Source organism: Rattus norvegicus, chromosome 9 (assembly GCF_021556685.1).
Source record: "Rattus norvegicus strain SHRSP/BbbUtx chromosome 9, alternate assembly SHRSP_T2T, whole genome shotgun sequence".
Taxonomy (NCBI): Eukaryota; Metazoa; Chordata; class Mammalia; order Rodentia; family Muridae; genus Rattus; species Rattus norvegicus.
The window spans coordinates 60500178-60520932 of record NC_141542.1 but is presented as its reverse complement, the minus strand read 5'-3'; the positions used below and the strand labels follow the sequence as shown (position 1 = coordinate 60520932).

General features: G+C 45.1%; 1 protein-coding gene across 6 annotated transcripts in view; it reads left to right on the top strand.

Moving 5' to 3' along the window:
* The window catches only part of Tgfbrap1 (transforming growth factor, beta receptor associated protein 1), a 50233-nt gene that overhangs the window by 18283 nt on the left and 11195 nt on the right, over positions 1–20755 (top strand). For all 6 annotated transcript variants that reach the window (XM_087565249.1, NM_001106907.2, XM_087565247.1 and 3 more), the window contains 6 exon segments: positions 4367–5068; positions 9279–9473; positions 12333–12487; positions 16747–16829; positions 19129–19470; positions 20210–20267. In XM_087565249.1, coding sequence (XP_087421375.1) covers positions 4381–5068; positions 9279–9473; positions 12333–12487; positions 16747–16829; positions 19129–19470; positions 20210–20267 — 1521 coding nt within the window. In that variant the 5' untranslated portion in view covers positions 4367–4380.

The following is a 20755-nucleotide window of genomic DNA, read 5'->3' as shown; positions in this document are numbered from 1 at the left end:
ATTCTTAAATGTTTAACAGAATTTACATAGAGAACCCTGTGCTTGCTTTGGGAAGCAGTGTCCGTGAAATCAAAGCATAGCCAGTGCTCTGTAGTTCATAACCTACCTCATATCTGAGCTGCCGATCTTGGCTGTAGGCCATGAGGAGAGAGAAGCAAGGCCTGAGAAACCCACACAACTGTTGTCTCCAAGTCAAGAAGACGTTAGCTTTTCTTTTTAAAATCTTATGTTTATGGAGAAGGCCATGCTGCTGCAGTGTGCATGTAGAGATCAGAGGACAGCTTGAGGGGAGATGATTTTCTCCTTCCACCATGTCAGGTCTGGGGATCCAACTCGGGTCCCTGGGCTTGACAACAAGCAACTTTACCTTGTGATCATTCCTCTGATCCTACATGGACATTTTCGAGGACACATTTAATCATTAGTGCCAATATCTTTCAAAGACAAGATGCATAATCTCAAGTTGGTAGAGAATAGTGATTAAGATTGTTACATTGCATTAAAGTAACACTATGAAAGCCAGCCAATAGGAATGAAGCTTCCTGGTCAATACCAGCTAGATATCTTCATGTTCTATAGCTCAAATATATATAAACATTTATATATGTTTATATATAAATGTGTGTGTTAGCCCGTTGGTGTCTAATAGCAGCATTGTTGCCTCCTTATAGGCTAGGTCAGTGTGTGTGTGTGTGTGTGTGTGTGTGTGTGTGTGTGTGTGTGTGTGTGTGTTTGAGTTTTTACAGTGGTAAGTAGGCCACAGGCCACTGGAAGGCCACACACATCCAAGACTATATGGGTAGCACAAATTTTACTCGATGGGTAAAATAAATAAATAAGGACCCAAAGTTAACTCAGTGGGTAGAGAACACAGTGTATGAAGTTCTCGAAAAACTAGTTTTAAAAAAGTGATGTAAAAAGCAAATACAAAGACCTTTATTTTAGCCTTTAGGCAATATTTTTCTAGTTCCCATGTATTTACCATTGCTTAATTAAAAGAGAAGGCACTTAGCAGCTGTGGTGACATATGCCTAATATTCACAGTACTTGGGAATGAAGGAGGTGGCTTGGGGTTAAGACTAACCTGTGCTGTGAGAGACCCTGTCTCAAACTGCAGCACGGAGAGAAAAGAGCAGGTTTTTAATTGAAAAACACTTATTAATATTATTTTGCTATATGTCTATTACCATGTGAGGCCTGTTGCTCAGAAAACCCAGAAGGCATCCGACTCCCTGGATCTAGAGCTGTAGATGGTTGTGAGCTGCCGTGAGGGTGCTGAGAATTGAACCCGGCTCCTCTGGAGGAGCAGCCAGTGCTCTTAACCACCTCTCCAGCCCTCTGAATTTTTTTTTTTTTAATTTAAAGATATCAACTAGGGCTGGAGAAATGGCTCAGTGGTTAAGAGCACTGACTGCTCTTCCAGAGGTCCTGAGTTCAAATCCCAGCAACCACATGGTGGCTCACAACCATCTGTAATGAGATCTGATGCCCTCTTCTGGTGTGTCTGAAAACAGCTACAGTGCACTCATATAAATAAAATAAATAAATCTTTAAAAAAAATAAAGATATCGACTAGAAAACATGTCATCAGCAAGACTTGAGCTGGCAGATCATGAGACAGTACTGCATTTGTTTTTAAGTGCCATAGAATTAAGTTTTTGTTTTTGTTTTTTTTTTAAATAGACATGTTCTTGCCGTACAGTTTTGTCTCCCTCCTCTCTTCCTTACTCACCCCCTTCACTAAACAGGAAGCATTTGACGTATGATATTCTTCACCACAAATGTGTATAGTTTATCTCTATGCTGAGGGAAGACGGAGACTAGAATTATATAGAACTTGCTTTATGACATTAAATAAGAGGGGTGTGATTGTAGGTGCCCAAAGCTTGTTTCTCTCTTCTTTCCAAAAGGCATGAGATACAACTCATATTTTAAATGGCAGAATCATTCTATCCTGCCATTTCAAAAGACGGCCCTGATTGATCAACCAATGAAAAAAGACATATTTTGTGTTATTTTGTGTTATTGCAGGCTTAGGTGTCTCCAAGCCTACATTTCAGTATCTCTGGTTTACTCATTAGCATTTAAGTGGGAAGGTTGTCTAGGTGGTTCTGGTGATTCTGTTTGGTCTTCACAAATAGATGGTGTTGTTTTAAAGAAGAGAGAAAGTTGTGTTCCCAGAAATTACTTGCAGAGGTCTGTATGGGTTCTAGCTGTCCTGGGGCTCTGGGAAGTCCTGTGGTTTAGAGACAGGTAGGCAGCCCAGGTGTGTGACCTTCCCTCCTTATCCCAGCCACTGGGATTGCTGGCCTGCATCAGGGCCAGAAGTAAGAAGCCTCACCTCCTTCTTTCCCTTTACCCTCCCCTACTCTTGTATTTTATTTTATGAGACAAGGTCGTACTGTGTAGCCCTGGCTGGCACTGAACTTGTGGTAGTCCACTTCTGCCCTTCGGAGTGTTATCACACCAGCAATTCTTGTTTGTTTTCCTCTGTCCTTCAGTGCAGGTTGGTGAGATAGCCATGTCTGAGAGCAGAGCATGGTAGCATTGCCTTTCTTGGAGCCCTGGTTAGGAAGTAAAGCAGATTGAGTGGCTGAGAGCAGCAGAGCTCATCACAAAGGGAGGACTTAGTCATCTCGGTGAAATGAAGAGCTTCAGAGCTACGTGCTAGGTAGTAAACACTATACCCGCAGATTTAATTTACCTCAGTTTTGTGAAATCGGGGCTGCTGTTTCTACATTTACTTTACAGATATGCTGACCCAGACTGGAAAAGCTAAGTGTTTTTGTCTTTCTACAGCATAGTGCTGTAGCCTGGGTGATGTGTAAGCAATGGGGCTGTATTGCTCACACTTTCTGGTTAGAGTCTGTCTTCCTAGAGGTTCCTTGTGCTACTTCATTACGAGGGACACACAGCTCTTGGCCCTCTTTGTGAAGGGCACTAAGCCCATACCTAAGGTCCTTACACTCAAGCCTTGGTCTCAAGGTCATTTTACCTTTCATTACCACACCAAGGAAGATGAAGCTTAAACTCATGACCTGGGGAGAGACATTCCAACTTGAGTTTGCATGATAGAAATCAATTGGTAGGTATTCCCCCACACAGTTCTCCCTTTTGGGCTTTTGGGCTCAGGGAAAGGAGTCACAGTCTGATGCAAAATACATGCCATTGACTTAGTAGAGGAGGGGGTGCTCAAAACTGACATAGAATCTTTGAATGGAAAGACATTAGAGATATTTTGGAACTCAACTCCTCACTTTCCCTGAAGGAACTAACTTTCAACCTTCAGAGTAATGTATCAAAAAACTGGAATTAATTTCTCATAAAGAGATCCTATTCTATCTCTGGGTAGCGAAAAGTGATGAAGGCAGCTCTCTTGTGTTGGCCTGTGTATGGTCTCTGTCACATCTATTAGCCTTCACGTTCCCTCTAAATCTGCTGATCTCCTGCCCCTCACAGGAGTTAGAAGTTGTGCTTGAAAACTGCCTTTCTACCCCTGAGAAGCCTTCTACAGGCTTCTGCATCTGTAGACTGTGAAACCGGAGTCCTTGTCAGAGGAGACCTTAGGAAGCCCAGAGTGCTTTTCTTCCAGTGAGGCTATCCAGTGACTGCCACACCGGTGACTTACTCACAAATCCACTGAACAGTTAGTTCATCTCACCACCTGGAAGATCAGAGACTGAGGCAGATCTTTGCTACTCAGCGTGAATGTGCTTATTCTAGAGACAAGTGTGACGCCAGAGCATGCCTCATAGAGAGGCGCACAGAGGGGTTCAGAGCATAGTTTCCACCACTCTCTTGAACACACATACAAGCAGATGTAGACACTAAAGAAGCTTGATGAGGCTCCTACTGCCTCTTTCAGAAGTGTATCCCTCACATTGTGTGCGCGTGCGTGTGTGTGTGCGTGCGTGCGTGTGCGTGTGTGTGCGTGTGTGTGCGTGTGTGTGTATGTGTGTGTGTGTGCGTGTGCGTGTGTGTGCGTGTGTGTGTGCGTGTGCGTGTGTGTGCGTGTGTGTGCGTGTGTGTATGTGTGTGTGTGCGTGCGTGCGTGCGTGTGCGTGTGTGCGTGTGCGTGTGCGTGTGCGTGTGCGTGTGTGTGTGATGTCTCCCAGGAACATGGAGAAAATTCTTTGGGACTTTCAGCTCTGTTGGGAATGGGTGGAGGGTCAAGTCATCCTAAGCACACATGTGTACTCTTTCCCAGCACAGCTGGTCATGGGAACTCTGTTCTTTCTGTTTTCTAACAGTGTCAGATTCTTCAGTTGAAATGATGGATGGGGAATCAGTGTATCTCTCACAGCTTCTTGTTTCTGTTTCTTCCCTCTTCCTGTAAGATTGAAACTCTCTACCTATCTTCCCACAGATTACGCAGTAGACATGATGAACATCAAGGCCTTCACCTTGGTCTCTGCAGTGGAACGGGAGCTGCTGATGGGCGACAGAGACCACATCAGCATTGAGTGTGTGGAGTGCTGTGGCAGGAATCTCTATGTTGGCACCAACGACTGCTTCATTTACCACTTCCTGCTGGAGGAGAAGGCCATGCCTACAGGGACAGCTACATTCATTGCCACCAAACAGCTACATAGACACCTGGGCTTCAAGAAACCTGTGAACGAGCTGTGTGCAGCCTCAGCTCTTAATAGGCTGCTGGTGCTCTGTGACAACTCTATAACCCTGGTTAACATGCTGAACCTGGAGCCAGTCCCCTCAGGAGCCCGCATCAAAGGGGCTACAACATTTGCAGTGAACGAGAACCCTGTGAATGGGGACCCTTTCTGTGTGGAGGTGTGCATCATCTCTGTGAAGCGCAGGACCGTCCAAATGTTTCTGGTGTACGAGGACCGAGTACAGATTGTCAAGGAGGTGTCCACCACAGAGCAGCCTCTTGCTGTGGCTGTGGATGGCTACTTTTTGTGCCTGGCCTTGACCACACAATACATCATCCTGAACTACAGCACAGGCTTTTCCCAGGACCTGTTTCCCTACTGCAGTGAGGAGAAGCCACCCATCGTCAAGAGGATAGGCAGACAGGAGTTCTTGCTGGCTGGCCCAGGAGGCTTGGGTAAGGACATCTGGGGAGTTGCTGCTCATGGCACCTGCATTCTGCCTGCTGTTTTAGGCCTTTTGCAGTGGGAGGGTGTGGGTTCCACAGTGACATATGTCACTTACTGACATGGTCCTAAGAAATATACCATTAGGTGCTTCTGTCATTGTACAATCATTGGAGTATCTGTTGGTCAGTTAATATGACAGTCTCACTAGGGGACATGGCATTCACATGCCTTTGCTGTAGACCAAATGATATATGGCACATGGCTGTAATCATGAGTGCCTGGCAGCATTGGAAATGAGTGGCTATGGCATAATATGTCTTCATGACCAATGTGTGCTGAAATCCCATTGTGACTGTGGGGTTACCATTTTCTACCAGAGTGGTTTTTCAGATATAGTCAGTGAACTTGATTAACACCTCATTAATAAAGAGAGTCAGGATTCACATTAGGGCTCATTCTTGGTGATGACCATTTGACAGGTTTGCCCAAGTGTACAGTAACTTGTAACCACTACCATGCATACAGAGTGCTTTCACTGCTTTAAAAGTCCCTAGGCTTGACCTAGTCACCATGAACCCCCATCCCATCTCCTGGCAGCCACTAACCTTGTACTGTCTTCATAGTTGGTCTTGGAATGTATTGGAATCATATAACATGTAGCTTTTCAGTGTGGTTGCTTTTACCTGACTATGTATTCAAGACTCTTTCATGTCTGTTCATGGCTTGATAGAAGAAGAAAATGCTTGGTTCCAACGTCCTTTGCCCTAAATGTTTTCTTTCCTATGGAAAGCATATATGCATATGTGCCGGGTATTTCCATGTCTCTCTTGGTAGGGTTATTTATATTCCTCTGAGACAAATGGCCAGTGCTTTCCCCCCAGACTTGGTCCTTGGCAGTGTAGCACATTCTCTGGGGCAGGCTGAGACTTCCTTATGTTTAGGAGTCCTTGTGCCTGTTTAGGCTACTGGGCTCACCTATTCTGTATGCTTTCAGGCTGGTTGGGTGGGTGGCTTATTTTTTGTTTATTTATCGTGCCAATGATTGAACTTGGCTTCATTTCTGCCAAGCACATGTTCTATCATTCACTGAATTCCCTCTCCCCTCCCCAAGCCTCTGTCATCACTAGCCTTGCCTAGTGTCCTTTGTATACTTGAGACACGGACATATCTGCCTTTCCAGTAGTTCTTCCTAGTTTTTGCCTTGTAGAATCTCCTCTTATAAAGTCCCATGTAATCCAATGTATCTACTCTTTTTGAGTTTTTACTTTATGATTCTGAGTTGTAATTAGGAGACTTCCCTGTCTACCAGGTTACAGACAAAGTTATTTGTATTTTCTGATGTTACCTATGTGGTCTCCTGTCTTACCACATAAAGAACTAATTTTAATTGCTATTTTTTTATATGACTGTCTACTATGGCCACAAACTGTTGGCAGAACCCTTCTCGTTGCTGCTTTTGGTGGCAGCCTTTGATAGACACTAACTTTATGATACACTGGATCTGTGTCTGGAATTCCCATTTCATGCCACCCGTCCTCTAGTGCAGCCCTAGCTGCTCTGGTTATGAAGGCTTCACAGGGACACCATTGGAGACCCATGTTCCTCTCTTGGTCATGGTGTTATATTAAAGGGAAAGCATAGTCATATTTTGGGTGTGTTTACCCCCAAGTTTACTACGTCTCAACTGTATGATATCATATGTATTGAACCAACCTACCTAAGAGTCATTTTGCTTGTAATGAATACAGTTATAAGCAAATAGAATAGTGTGAGGTCTCTTATGTATACCGTATGTAGATATAGGTTCTATAAATAGCATCATTACATGGCTCCAGAAATTAAGTTTAAACAAATTACTATCAAGATAAGTGCACATTTCAGCACGACACCTATTTTATTTTATTTTTATTTTTATTTTTTTAAGATTTATTATATATACACTGTAGCTGTCCTTAGACACACCAGAAGAGGGCATCAGATCTCATTACAGATGGTTGTGAGCCACCATGTGGTTGCTGGGATTTGAACTCAGGACCTCTGGAAGAGCAGTTAGTGCTCTTAACCACTGAGCCATCTCTCCAGCCCCCCTATTTTATTTTTGATTCTGCCTTTCTCTCTGCATGTTGCTTGTGGACCACTCTTGTCATAAGAGATCATGCATGACCTTTCGTAAGGAAGTTTTTTATACTACTTTTGATTGTCTCCCTTGATGGTGTTTCTCAGACAAGGAAAATTATGCAGTTGCTTTTCATGTTATCTGGGCTTAGATCACAAGTGGGCCTGAACCTAGAAGGGATGTGACCCAAAAAGAGTGGTCTTAAAAGTTGGTGTGCCCTTTCCAATCTCTTAGGTTGCATGCTGACCACATTTAGGCTCCTTCAGTAGTGTAAAAGCAACAGACTTCATCACTTCCTGAAAGAAGAGAGCTAGCTGGGACACCTTAGCAACAGTCAATCTTGTGCCCCTCTTCCTAGGGTTTTTTTTTCCCTAGCGTGACTTGACCTCATTTGGCAGTTAGGGCTCTAGTTCTTCATTCCAGTGAAACTGCAGAAGCCGTGGTCTGTGACACCTGGTTTCTGCCCTCTTTATGTCAGAACCATTAGCCAGAGCCTCAGTACTGTGTGATTCTCTTGAGGAGGTAAGTGAAGTGATTCTGACTTACAGTGTTGAGGGTCTCCATGCTATCACGGGGCCGCGTTGCTCGGGGCATAGCTGTTTGACCCAGAATTCAGCAGAATTCCTGGGGTGGCTCCATGCTCATCCCTTGCCCATTTGTATTTATCTCACGGCGTGGTGGAGGCAGCATCACATTCAGCCTTCTTCTCCCTTTTGGCCTCTCTGGCTGACTTCCGTTGGTAGTACTCACCTCCCCAGCTTCTCCATTCACAGCTGTGCTTCACTTCCTCAGTGTTTTCAATGCTGTTTTGTATACTTGGTGTTACTATTTGCTGTGATCAGGATGCCTGTCCTTAAGAGGGTCCCTGTGTTAGAGTCTTAGTCTCTAGGGTGGCCACTGGAAAATGGTGGCTCTCAGCCTAGTACAGTGGCTCTCAGCCTTTCTAATGCTGTGACCCTTAATTTAGATCCTCATGTCGTGAAGACCCCCAACCATAAAATTATCTTGTTGCTACTTCATAACTCTAAGTTTGCTGCTGTTATGAGTCATAATGTAAATATCTGTTTTCCAGGGGTCTTTGGCCCATTCTAATGGTCCTTCAGCAACCCACAAGTTGAGAACCGCTGCTCTAGGCAGGTGGAATCTGGAGAGAAGTCCTTAGGGTGGGTCTTGACAAAGGTTAGGTTCCTCCCTCCCCATTTCAGTGGGTTTGCTTCCTGGTTCATGAGGCAGATAACATGGTCCTGCTTCCTGCTCCTGCTAGGGCGTGCTACCCAGGCAGAGACCCAAAGCAATGGGGCTCTTGGTCCCTCATCTTATACCTACCTCCCCTCCCACCCTGCATTATAACAGAAGCCATTGATTGCTTCAGTGATAGCCAATCATTTGGAAACAACAGTGTGATGCTTTCAAAGGTTAAAGTTAAAATGGATTGACACTTCTGAGTCAAAATATTCATCTCAGTATTCCCTAATATCAGTGCCTTATGTACAGTGTGCATAACCGTCACAAGCTTATTACGGACAAAGGCTTCATAGCAGTTGTCTGTCTTGAATCAGGAAACCAGTTTTCTGTATTATAGCATATGTATTCTTATACTTTATACATGTTCTCAGTGATAAAGTGGGAAGACCAATAATTAATGCTCAGACCTCAACTCTAAGCTTAGCCAGCTTCACATAGTAGAGTGTCTGGTACATGGCAGGTGCTCAGTAAATATGTCGACCAAAGGTGTGAAAAAGGAAGAGCTGAAGCACAGAGGCAAGCTCGTGGAGGAGTGGATATGAAAGAAAGTGTGTCAGGCTTCCTTAGCTGCTTTCTTTCTCCTGTGTGGGGACATGTCATTTATAAACGGGCATGTAAGTTCAAAGGAAACATCTTAAAATATCGTTCGTAATTAGAAGCAGATATGCTATGCACTCTGAATACGGTAGTTCTCTCCCGTGATAAAGTCATGGGTGGGTCTTTGTACAGGAATATATTCTGTCCATTCTACACTGCAAGCCTGCAGGAGATTGAAAGAGAGTTACTTTTCACCCATTCACTTCGATGGCAAAAAATATCTGACAGTTACTTGAAGACACCTCCTTTTTATTTTCTAGGCATGTTTGCCACCGTGGCCGGGATCTCCCAGCGTGCCCCTGTGCACTGGTCAGAAAATGTAATCGGGGCAGCTGTTTGCTTCCCCTATGTCATAGCGCTTGATGACGAATTCATCACAGTTCACAGCATGCTGGATCAGCAGCAGAAACAGACCCTGCCTTTTAAGGAGGGTCACATCCTGCAGGACTTTGAAGGTACCTGTTGAAATAGAAATCTTAACATTTTCATTCCAAACCTTCTGTGATCTTTCTACAGTAAATGTTATCGGGGACCCATTAGGAGCTGGGCCTTATGCTGAGAGAAGATGCATTAAAGAACTGGAGAAATGGCTTAGTGTTGTTAAGTGCCCTCACTGCTCTTGCAGAGGACCCGGGTTCGATTCCCAGTACCAGGGTGCTCACAGCTGTGTATGTGCACCCCACACATGCACAAATGCATGCACGAGCACACAAAAACACTCACACACAAAAATAAGAGAAATAAACCTTTGAAAAGGAAAAAATAATCCGTGTAGTGCAGTTTCTATGCTTCAGGGACAGCGAGGTTAAGGGTGTAATAGGCATTTCAGTAAAGAACCACAGTGGTTTAGGACTTGGCTGGACATATCGGAGGGTGTCCTAGGGGTGCCATTTAAGGATGGATAGGAGTCAGCCAAGCAGGTGTATGCAGAGCCTTCTAGCAGGGAAAAGGGTGTTTCTGAGCAAGAGGTCCCACAGGCAGGTCCTTGGTGTGTGTGGAAGGTGGAGGCATTGAGGCTGCAGTGTGGTTAGGCACAGTTGACAAGTAGCCTAAGTGTAATATGCACAAATTCCACTTCCTCTCTATTCCATTTTGAACATTTTCAAATGTTCCGAGAAATCGAATGAGAGACAGAATGAACCACACATTCCCTTCATCCAGATCGAAAGCCTTGGTGTGTTTGCAGCATGGTTCATAGATAAATGGTGGGCATTGTATCACTGATACTGACCTGTTTGAACACAAATCTCCTAAGAACATTCATAGCTGAGAATGTTAATGTTTGTTCTTTAGCACCGTCTGCTAGCCCACTGCCTTAGTTAAAGAAATGCCGTGACCACGGCAACTTTTATAAAGAAAAGCATTTAATTGAAGCTGGGCTGTGGTTTCAGAGGTTCAGTCAATTATGGTCATGGCAGAAAGTATGACAGTGTGCAGGCAGACATGGTACTAGAGAAGGAGCTGAGAGCTCTACATCTGAATCAGCAGGCAGCAGGAAGGGATACTGAGACATTGCTTTGAGCTTCTGAGACCTCAGAGCGCACCCCTCAGGGACAGACGCACTTCCCCCAACAAGGCCTCACCTCCTAATAGCGCAACTCCCTATGAGCCTATGGAGGCCATTTTCTTACCACCATACTGGCCAATACTCATGTCCCCAACTTGTCCAAAGAGTGGCTTTGAGTATTTTATAAATCTAAATAATACCTTGTACTTGCCATTTAAGGATCCCTTTGTTCTCTGAACAGTGCCTTCCTGGTATCTGAGATGCTGGGGGTATATATAACCTTAGTAAGAAAGGTAGAACCGACAATGACGTGGGTCAGATCCAGTTAGGTACTGACATGTGAATTATAGTCGTCCATTGGTACACACATGAACAGGTTGCATTATCCCTCTTGAATAGTGAAGTACGTGGATTTCCCTTTTATGATTTGGCTTAGTATTAGCTTAGAACCTACAAACATGTTCTGGTTGGTTTTAAATCATCTCTAAGTTACTTAAAGCCACATGCAAACTATTTGAGTATTTGTTACTTCATTTATTGTTTGGAGAACTATGACAATGAAAATAATCTCATGTGCAGTTACAGACACAGTCATCTCTTTCCCAGATAGTCTTGGTTCCTGGTGGGTTGAACCTACAGATTCAGAAGCTGCAGACATGTAATCTGCAGACATGTAATCTGCAGGCATGTAATCTGCAGACATGTAATCTGCAGACATGTAATCTGCAGACATAGGGGGGTGACTGTGTATTCAGGCTACAAGACTTTGAAAATTGAGTGGTTCAGACTAGTGTGGGGTTGTAGACCTGGAGGAGACCTATCTTATGTGAGAGCAGAGACTCCTTGGAAGAGTAACTTCAAGCAGAGGCCAGACACTGACAGAAAACAAGGGAAACAACTTTCACTGGGATGCAGGAGATAGAAGAAATAAGTTACTACTTCCTGTGAAGAGGGACTGCTGAGTTAAGAGAGGGACCGGCGTTTAATTCAAAAGCTCAGTGGAAGAGCTCGTGTGGACTGCAGTCCTGACCCTTTCACAGACTGACTTCTGTAGAGCGGTGGTTCTCCACCTTCCTATGCCGTGACCCTGTAATACATACAGTTTCAAGTTGTGGTGACACCTCAACCATAAAATTATTTTCGTTACTACTTCATATCTGTAATTTTGCTACCGTTGTAAATTGTGACGTAAGTATCTGTTTTCTGATGGTCTTAGGCAACCCCATGAAAAGGTCGTTCAACCCCCAAAGGGGTCAGCCCACAGGTTGAGAACTGCTGCTGTTAAGGCTTGGATACAAGGACTACAGTAGTGGACAAGGACAGCTGGCAGGATGGTAGGGAAACCAGTAAGTGGGCAGCCTAGGTGGTATATGGATGGAAGGGAAACGAGAAATACTATCTCGTAGTCCATTAAAATCTTTATGCAGACCAACTTAAGAAGGAAAAGATTCAGTGAGGTTTTGATGACGTGCCATGATGGAGCTCTGTAACTTCATTGCACTCTGCGTCGCATGTCTCTTCACGGGTTTCTAAATCAGTGGGGAGTGTCACATAGAAAAGGGGTAAAGAGCACATTTTATCCTCTCGCAATGTGATATTAAAGTTTACCCTTCCCAGCAGTTGTCAGTGTGGGCAGAAGGAAAGGAAGGCATCATACCATAATCTTGTTTGGAATGGTATTGGAAAAGCCGGTGGGAATGATTAGCAGATCAGATAAGGGCCCAGTGTGAGGAAAGCAGTCGTGCATTGAGGGAGGCAATGCTTTTCCCTTCCAACAAGGTTAATGTTTTTTCTTTTCTTCCCTCAGGAAGAGTGATTGTTGCCACAAGTAAAGGAGTTTACATCTTGGTTCCATTACCTCTGGAAAAACAAATACAGGATCTATTAGCAAACCGGAGAGTGGAAGAGGCTTTAGTCTTGGCAAAAGGAGCCCGAAGGAACATTCCAAAAGAGAAGTTTCAGGTTGGTAATTACTGGTCCCAAGAAAGCATGCCTGTAAACACAGGCATTCAGGTTTAGCCACACTCACTGGGCTCCCTCTACAGAAGACCGTGTGCAGGACTTTTGTGCCCATCCTGTAATGATTTTCAACATATCTCATGTTCTGTAGGTAAGGAAGCAAATTTCAGAACAACCAAATGCCTCAACTAAGATTGCACAGCTAACTCTGGGAAGGTCAACTTGTTCGTTCCTCCCTTGGTACTCTAGGCTCTATTTGAAATCAACTCCCTTCTTCAGTTACCACCTCAGAATAGCTATGAACATGGTTCTTAATAAACAGCAGTTAGGTCAGGCCAACTGGTCTCTAATTTTAGAGTATGTGTTTGTTGAGGTGGGGTTAAATTAGTTTGGATGCATGTTCTCTCCGTAGACAGCAGGGGCCGCTTGCATCCAGGATAGCTATAAATGAACATTTATAAATCCATTTTGTATAAATCCAAACGTGTAGACCACACGTTACCATGTCAGAGTGTCAAAAGGCTGCCCCCAAATACATCCGTTGTTTTTAAATCATCTGCAGGCAGTGCTTTGCCCACAGCGCAGATGAAGTACCTCTCACTGCAGGAGCCCAGCCGCCTCATTCCCTTGCAAACTCCGTCTTCCAAGTACAGGAACCACAGGCACAGACCACTGTACCTGGCCAGGAGAAAACACACAGCGCACAGGAGAAATGTTAACTTTAAACATTATTTATATAGTAAATGCAATCAACCAAAATCAGTTACATTTCTAAAATTCTTATTTGATCAGGTGTCATTAAGGGCACTACTTATTTGAGAGTGTTAAAACATGTTAGCGGAACCTGGAGGCTGAGACCTGTAAAGCTATTTACTCTGAAGCCTGAGGTAAGGCCTACTTGAGGTACAGAGTGGATTCAATGCCAACCTGGGGATTTAGGATACCCCTGTCTCAAAGTAAAACGTGACATGCCCTTGCCTAGCGTGGGTGAGGTCCAGTCCCTAGTGCTGCAAAAAGAACAACAAACAACTAAAAGGATGGTGGTATGTAGCCATTTCTAGTATCATCTGAACCAAGCAGTCAGATTTTACCCATGATTCATTGCTATGGCAGGAAAGATATGTTTGGATGCAAGTTGCCTCGTAGAGCAAACAGTAGTCAGTCACTTCTGCAGGTGAATGATTAGCGCATGCGTGTGCGTCCTCCGCAGTTTGGGGATTTGGAAGGAGAGGTCTCTGTAAACAGAGTTCTTACTTGCTGAAGTGATACTGACCTATGAGCATGCAGCAGGGGGCAGCAAACTCAAAGGCACAAAGCTCCTGAGTGCTGGTAGGCACTTTCATCACCTCCCTTGTCCACAGAGTGCAGGCCGAGTGAAGAGGAGCTGCCTGGGCAGTGGGCAGCCATGGCATTGCGTCAGTTGCTGCTAAAGGGGTACCCTGTCCTTCTACAAGCACCAAGTGCACAGCACTCAAGCTATTCAGCATTTTCTTAGTTTGCTTTTTCCCACCTCTGCTCTGTTTGACAAGAGCAGACGTCATAGCCAGTCCTTGATGAAATCACATGAATTCCCTTGCTGTCCAGCCTCCGGCTCCTCCTGCGGGGTAGGGTGGGGGTCTGTTCCTTTGCATTTGATCCTTGCCTTCTCCTGTCATGCTGCAAATTCAACTCTCTTGTTATGTGGGCGTTATTTTCCTTGAGCTATGCAAACAGCCGTGTGTGTGTGTGTGTGTGTGTGTGTGTGTGTGTGTGTGTGTGTGTGTGTGTGTGCAGACTCATGCACATGCCAAGATTTCAAAAGATGCATCATTGCCCAGGTGAAGTGCTTCATTGACTGGTCCCATCCTCTTTTCTGGACACATCTTCTACAGCTCAGGTTGCCCCTGTAAAGCCTGTATCCAGCACATACCTGTCAAGCCCAAGCCATCACATACAGTGAGTGTAAGTGTGCTGGCTCTGGTCTCATCTTCTGTCAAGAGGGCTACCAGTGCCATCATCCTAGGGACCCTGCCTTCATGACCAGCCCTAACTGCATCCCACACACTGCACCTCCAAATTCTGTTAACATGAATTTGGGAGTAACTTTGTAATGGAGACTTGTGAAGGTAGTGGTTCTGCCTCCCTCTGGGGTTGGAGAGGAGTGTGGGGGAGACAGGGTGACACAAGGGTGGCATTTGAGTCTGGTAGCCTCATAAAGATGCTGCTGTCACTAATTTCTCTGTACCGTCCTGGATATACCTAAGAATTTCCTTATGATTGACAGATCCTTTTAATCTTTCTGCCACAAACTTGGTCCATATTATTTCTACTTCTAGAAATAGAACTGTATATTGGGCAGAAGGGCTCCACATTCTGCTTATTGTTTCAAGGTGGTGTAGTAAGTCCAGTCGTTGGGTCAGATGGCAGTTTTTAGAGACGAAAGATAGAGGCAGATAAAGAAGAGGCAGATAAGCAGTTTAAACAGTGCTAAAGTCAGTGCCCTGAGGAACTGCTGCTATGCTTGGACAGCGCCTTAAAACCACTGTGAACCAGGGCATAGCTCAGTAGCAGAACACTTGCCTAGCGTACACAAGAACTTCTGTTTGATGCCCAGCAATCCAAATGAATTCACACACACACACACACACACACACACACACACACACACACACTGAAAAGCAGTACAAACCATCTTCAGTTGGAAAACAGGGTGGCAGGGTGATGGTGTTACCATATGTGAAAACAAGCAATAAGATGTGTCCAGAAACCATTTCAGACAAACCTTACCAGAGCTCAGAAATGGGCAGTAGCCAATGGGAGGAAAGAGCAAACTTTCCTGAAGTGTCCTTTTTTGAGACAGGTTTTCTCTGTGTAACCCTAGCTCTCCTGGAACTTTGTAGACCAGTCTGGCTTTGAACCAGATGTGCCTACCTCTGCCCCTGATTTCTGAGATTAAAGGTGTGCACCACCACCACCTAGCCTTTCTTTCCCCCAATTTTTTTTAATGTACATTGTTTTTCTGCCTGCATGTGTGTCTGTGTGAGGTGTCAGATCCCCTGGAACTGGAGTTACAGACAATTGTAAGCTGTCATGTTGGTGCCAGGAATTGAAACCAGGACCTCTGGAAGAGCAGCCAATACTCTTAACCACTGAGCCATCTCTCCAGACCAAGTGTGTATATGTGTTGTTATTGTTGGATGTTACAAGAATGGAAGAATCCTGCAGACAAGTGAAGTTGGATTTCTGTGGTCCATGTACAGGCTAGGTGGCAATTTACTCTAAGAACTTTAGACAGTCTGTTATTAATGTGAGCAAGTGTCTCCAGGAGATAGGGCACACAGTACTACCTTAGCTTTGGCTAAGAAGTCCATATATCTGTATAATACTTACGTTTGACCAGCTTTGTGTGTAAGGGAGGCCCATGCACCTATGTAGTACTTATGTTCGACCAGCTTTGTGTGTGAGGGATGTTCTGAGAATATTCCTGCAAAGTCACTTTCAGAGGAGTAGAGGAACAAGCCACAGCCCCTGAGGTCATTGATCTCCACCTGAGCAACGAGAGGCTGAAGCAGTCACAGAAGCCTGGTGGATTGAGCACAGGGGCGAAGCAATACATCAAGGGTTCATGTCAAACCTATGAAGCTCTGTGTGTGTGTGGACATATACATGTGATGCATGTATGTGTGTGCATATGTATATTGTATGTGTATATGTGTATGTGCACATATACATGTGTGTGCATATGTATATTTTATGTGCATGTGCACATACATGTGTGTGTGTGTGTGTGTGTGTGTGTGTGTGTGTGTGTGTGTGTGTGTTCAGTTCCTCTACTCAGTAGAGCACTTCTCTGCATGCATGAGGTTCTGGGCTCCACCTCAAATACCACAAGAAGATTGCATTTGTGCTGAAAGTATATAGACTGTTTTCTTGGACATTATTCCATAAACGACACAATATAAGAACTGTTTATATTAGACTTACATACTGCTAGATATTACGGGTAATCTAGATTTGACTTAAAGCATGTAGGATGATGTGCATAGATTCTAAGGGATACAAATGCTATTTTATATAAAGGACTTTGGCCTATGTTGAAATCTGTGGGTCCCTGGAACTAGTGCCTTCCCACTTCTGAGGGATAACTGCATACTGAAGGATAAAAGGTATTTTTTAACAAGTAACTTCTTATCTCTGTGGAATGCTGTAAGTTGGAGTGTGGATGACATCTGGTGATGGCTTAACGTGTCTCCAGGAGATGAGTGATTCTTATTTCCTTGCAGGTAATGTACAGGAGGATTCTGCAGCAGGCAGGCTTTATACAGTTTGCGCAACTCCAGTTCCTGGAAGCAAAAGAGCTCTTCAGGTAATTTGAAATGTTGGTAGCAGGATGTCACTCAGTGTCCTCCCTCCTGGGAACCTCCGTCATCTGTGCAGTTTCAAGGGAGAATTATGGCACGGCTAGATGGAGATACGGGTAGGAATGATAAGGGCTGCTTGTTCACACCTTTCAAGATAGTTCCTGGTCTGCCCACTGTCCCAACTCCTGAGTTGACAGGCTGAGGAGAGTCCTTGAAGGTGGCAAGGCTGCCAAGCCTGGACAGTAGTGTTCCTAAGTGGGATGGTTATGTGTGGATTCTGAGGAATATTTATTCTTGCTACCTCCTTTCCAGAGATTTCACTGGAAGCCAAGTTTACAGAAAGCATTGACTTTTGGGAAGACCTATAAAAACTTTGAATCATATATAGATTTTAAAGGTGGTATGTGCCCGGTTGGCACACTCAGGAAGTGAATCTGTCTTTAGGAAGACACACCTGCCATTCTGGCTGATTCTCCTGTGGGCCATCACAGGCCTCCCTTTTCTCTGTTGTCTCTCCTTTTCTCTTGCTCATCTGCATTCTCACAGTGTCTCTCACTCTTGGTTTTCCTTACCCATCTCTGTCACACCGTCAGCGTCACATTTACCCTGTCTGCTCTTCACTCTCACCAGCGTGTTCCTCACCATGGTTACTCGTAGACCTGCTCAGCATCTTCTGGGGAAATGAGTTTGCACCTAATAGGATCTTTGTCTTTAAAGAGCAGTGCCCCACTAGAGCATTCTGTGGTCTCAAGCTTCCTAACAAACAACACATATAGGAAGCTCTGTGCAGACCCTGTACATCCCAGGGGATGCTCTCTGGTAGGCTTCCTCTGCCCTTCCTTGAGAATGATTGCTGAATGATTGAGGATGATGATCAAGAATGTGCTGAAATACCCAGTAGGTTTAACGTCCTCCTCTTTCACAAAAATGGGGAATAGGGAACAGGTCTCCGAGGGAAGAAGCCATTTCCTGAGGAGTGGCTCCCAGCAATACTTTTATCTATGCCAGTCCAGGTGCTGCCACTGTCTGGTCCTATAAAGACGGTCAGTCCTCAGTTTAAGTAGACCCCATGCTCATTCGCACCTCCGCAAATCCAGTTTTGTCCTGACAGTGTCATGGCCTTGACCCTCACAGCATAGGTGCTGCCAGCACATGCTCTGGTCAGCCTAAGATACCAGGCGAATGTCCATGAGTTCATGCCTGGAAAAGTCCCCCACTGTAGTGAGAGCTGAAGCTGGCCAGTCTGTCGTTAGGACGAGGCTCTTATGCCTCCGTTATAAGTCTCTCAGCAGCACAGCATTACACCGGTGACTGCCCGCTCTGTCCCAGTGTCACTGAGAACAGACGTCTGGGTAAGAAACTTCTCAGACAGCAGTGATTGACTTTGACCTTGTTCCTGTACTGGCCCTGACCTTAGATCCCACCCCATAACTGTGCCAGAGGCCATACTCCTCGATCATCATGGTTGGCACCTGTGAGAAAACCCACACGCTGTTCATGTATGGGACCAAAGCTGTCTTCTGGAGGTCCTCAGTCTGTCTTCGTACCATTTAACAAACTTGGCCTTTAAGTAGTAGAATGAGGATCTGAAGGACAGCAGAGAGCCTGTGCTGCTGAAGAGCCACAGAAGCTTGGAAGGGACCTCTCCCATCAGTGTGGGCCTCTCCTGGCCAGAAAAGGAATCTTCCTTCAACAGGTTCCCCTGCATCTTAAGCAGTGAGCAGAAGTTTCCTGTATCGGGAACCCTCCTGGTGTCCCCAGTGTCTTGACTTGACCTTGGCACTTGACTCTTAGGCCTGATGGTTCTTTACTGTGAGTGTGTTGGGGCAGGGCTGTCTGGCACATTGTAGGGCCTTCATCCCTAGATTCTGTCTGCCAAATGTTAGTAATAGCATAGTCCAGGCTAGGGTAAAGTCCCTTATTCAAGCACCACTGAACCATCTATTTGGAATTCAGCATCAGGAAAATGCTGTTGGTCCTGGCTCAGATTGATGCCACAGATTGATGCCACGTTGTTCTTGGCATAGTTTGTTCTTTCCTGAGGAATCCCAGGGCTCACTGGGTTTTCCTCATAGTGCAGGTGTCTTGATGTCGCACCCGCCAGTCATCTGTACATGTTCCTCACCCTTGTCTCCTCTGCTCCTTTTGGAATCGTGTTTGGTAGTGTTTTGTTGGTACTAGAAAATTAGGATGATGGCTTGGACACATTCACACCCATTGACGTGTGCCCTCCAGTGTTGTTAGTGTGCCTATGTGTACTCTCTCTCTCTTTTTGCTTCATTTAGTTTGACACTGTAATTGCAGAAGCAGCCAGCTGGATGTCCGGGAGCTGATCTCTCTCTACCCCTTCCTGTTGCCCACCTCCTCCTCCTTCACCCGGTCTCACCCTCCTCTTCATGAGTACGCAGACCTGAACCAACTGACCCAAGGTGACCAGGAGAAGATGGCCAAGTGCAAGCGCTTCCTCATGAGCTACCTAAATGAAATCCGCAGCACAGAGGTAGCAAATGGCTACAAGGAAGACATCGACACGGCCTTGCTCAAGCTGTATGCAGAGGCTGACCATGACAGCCTACTGGACCTCTTGGTCACTGAGAACTCCTGCTTGCTGACCGACAGTGCTGCCTGGCTGGAGAAGCACAAAAAGTGAGTGAGTGTTCTTAGCCCCATGTGGTGAGGCTTTCACTCTAGCCTGCTTGCACTCCATGAGGCCCCTTGAGACTGACTCAGCCAGCATTGGGTTTGGATGAGAAATCAAGATCACAAGAAGTTCTTGTGACAATAGGTACCAAACGGTCCTCAGATGATGATGTCCTCCTGATCTAAAGGGCCTCAGAGAAATTGACTCTTATCCTTGTTCTTCATGTTGGAAAGCACAATGTGAATTACTGTGAGCTTTGTTAGTAAGTCCAGCAATTCAAAACGCCCTGCTGTCAGACCAGGACTCAACCTTAGATAATGCTCCTTGGTAATAATAGTGCATTAGAGTCACTCACAGCCAAAGTGACTGGTGTCTAAATAGTTGAGCCTTCTTGATCTTGTTGATCAAGCTCACTTAGAACACTGCATTTCGGTAGATTTCAGATTCCAGGTTTCAGATTAGGGATGCTCAGCCTGTTTGGTTTCAAATCCAGTGTACACCGACACCTGATGGTAGTGACTCAGGATACTGTATTTATAAAAAGTTGTGAAATGTTCCCAGAAATTTAAGGGAGAAGGTTCCAGCTAGCACTTAAATATTTTGAGATGTGTCTCTGTAAGGAGGCCTGGTCTCTCCCAGGGCCACCTCCTGAGTTGGAGGAAGACCCTGGGCAGAGCACGAGCTGTGCGTGTCCCCGACGTGCACTGCGTCCTTGTTCATCATCTCCACCCCGCTCTCCTGCAGGTACTTTGCACTGGGGCTGCTCTATCATTACAATAAACAAGACGCCTCTGCAGTTCAGGTGAGTCCAAAGGATGCTCGCCACTCGGGCCGTGAAAGCGGCAGCTGTGCGAGGCTCGACACCCTGCCCCCGAGCCTTGTAACCAACTTTTGAAAGTTGTTCTCAGGCGCCACATGTATACCGAGGCATACAGGCTCCCATGTTTAACATATTTAGGGCCAATAAACTATAATTTTTGTGTTGCTTTTTAAAAACCCATTAATCCATAGAAACCACTTTTGCCTGATCTGGTCTTTTCTGCAGAGAACAAAAATAATAGTTTTCAAAGGTGAACTCTATGGGGAGTGTTCACTTTAAGTCCCCATACTTGTTCTTGACAAAAAGACCAAGAAGTGATGTCTTTAATTCTCTTTAAATAACATTATCAAGATTGAGTTTGGGAAAATTGAAGAAATGAAAACAAGGTTGATTTCATTTTAAAGAATTAAAAGGGGACCTGGAGCTAAGAGCGGTTGCTGCTCTACTCCAGTCCATTCCTCCACCGGTAT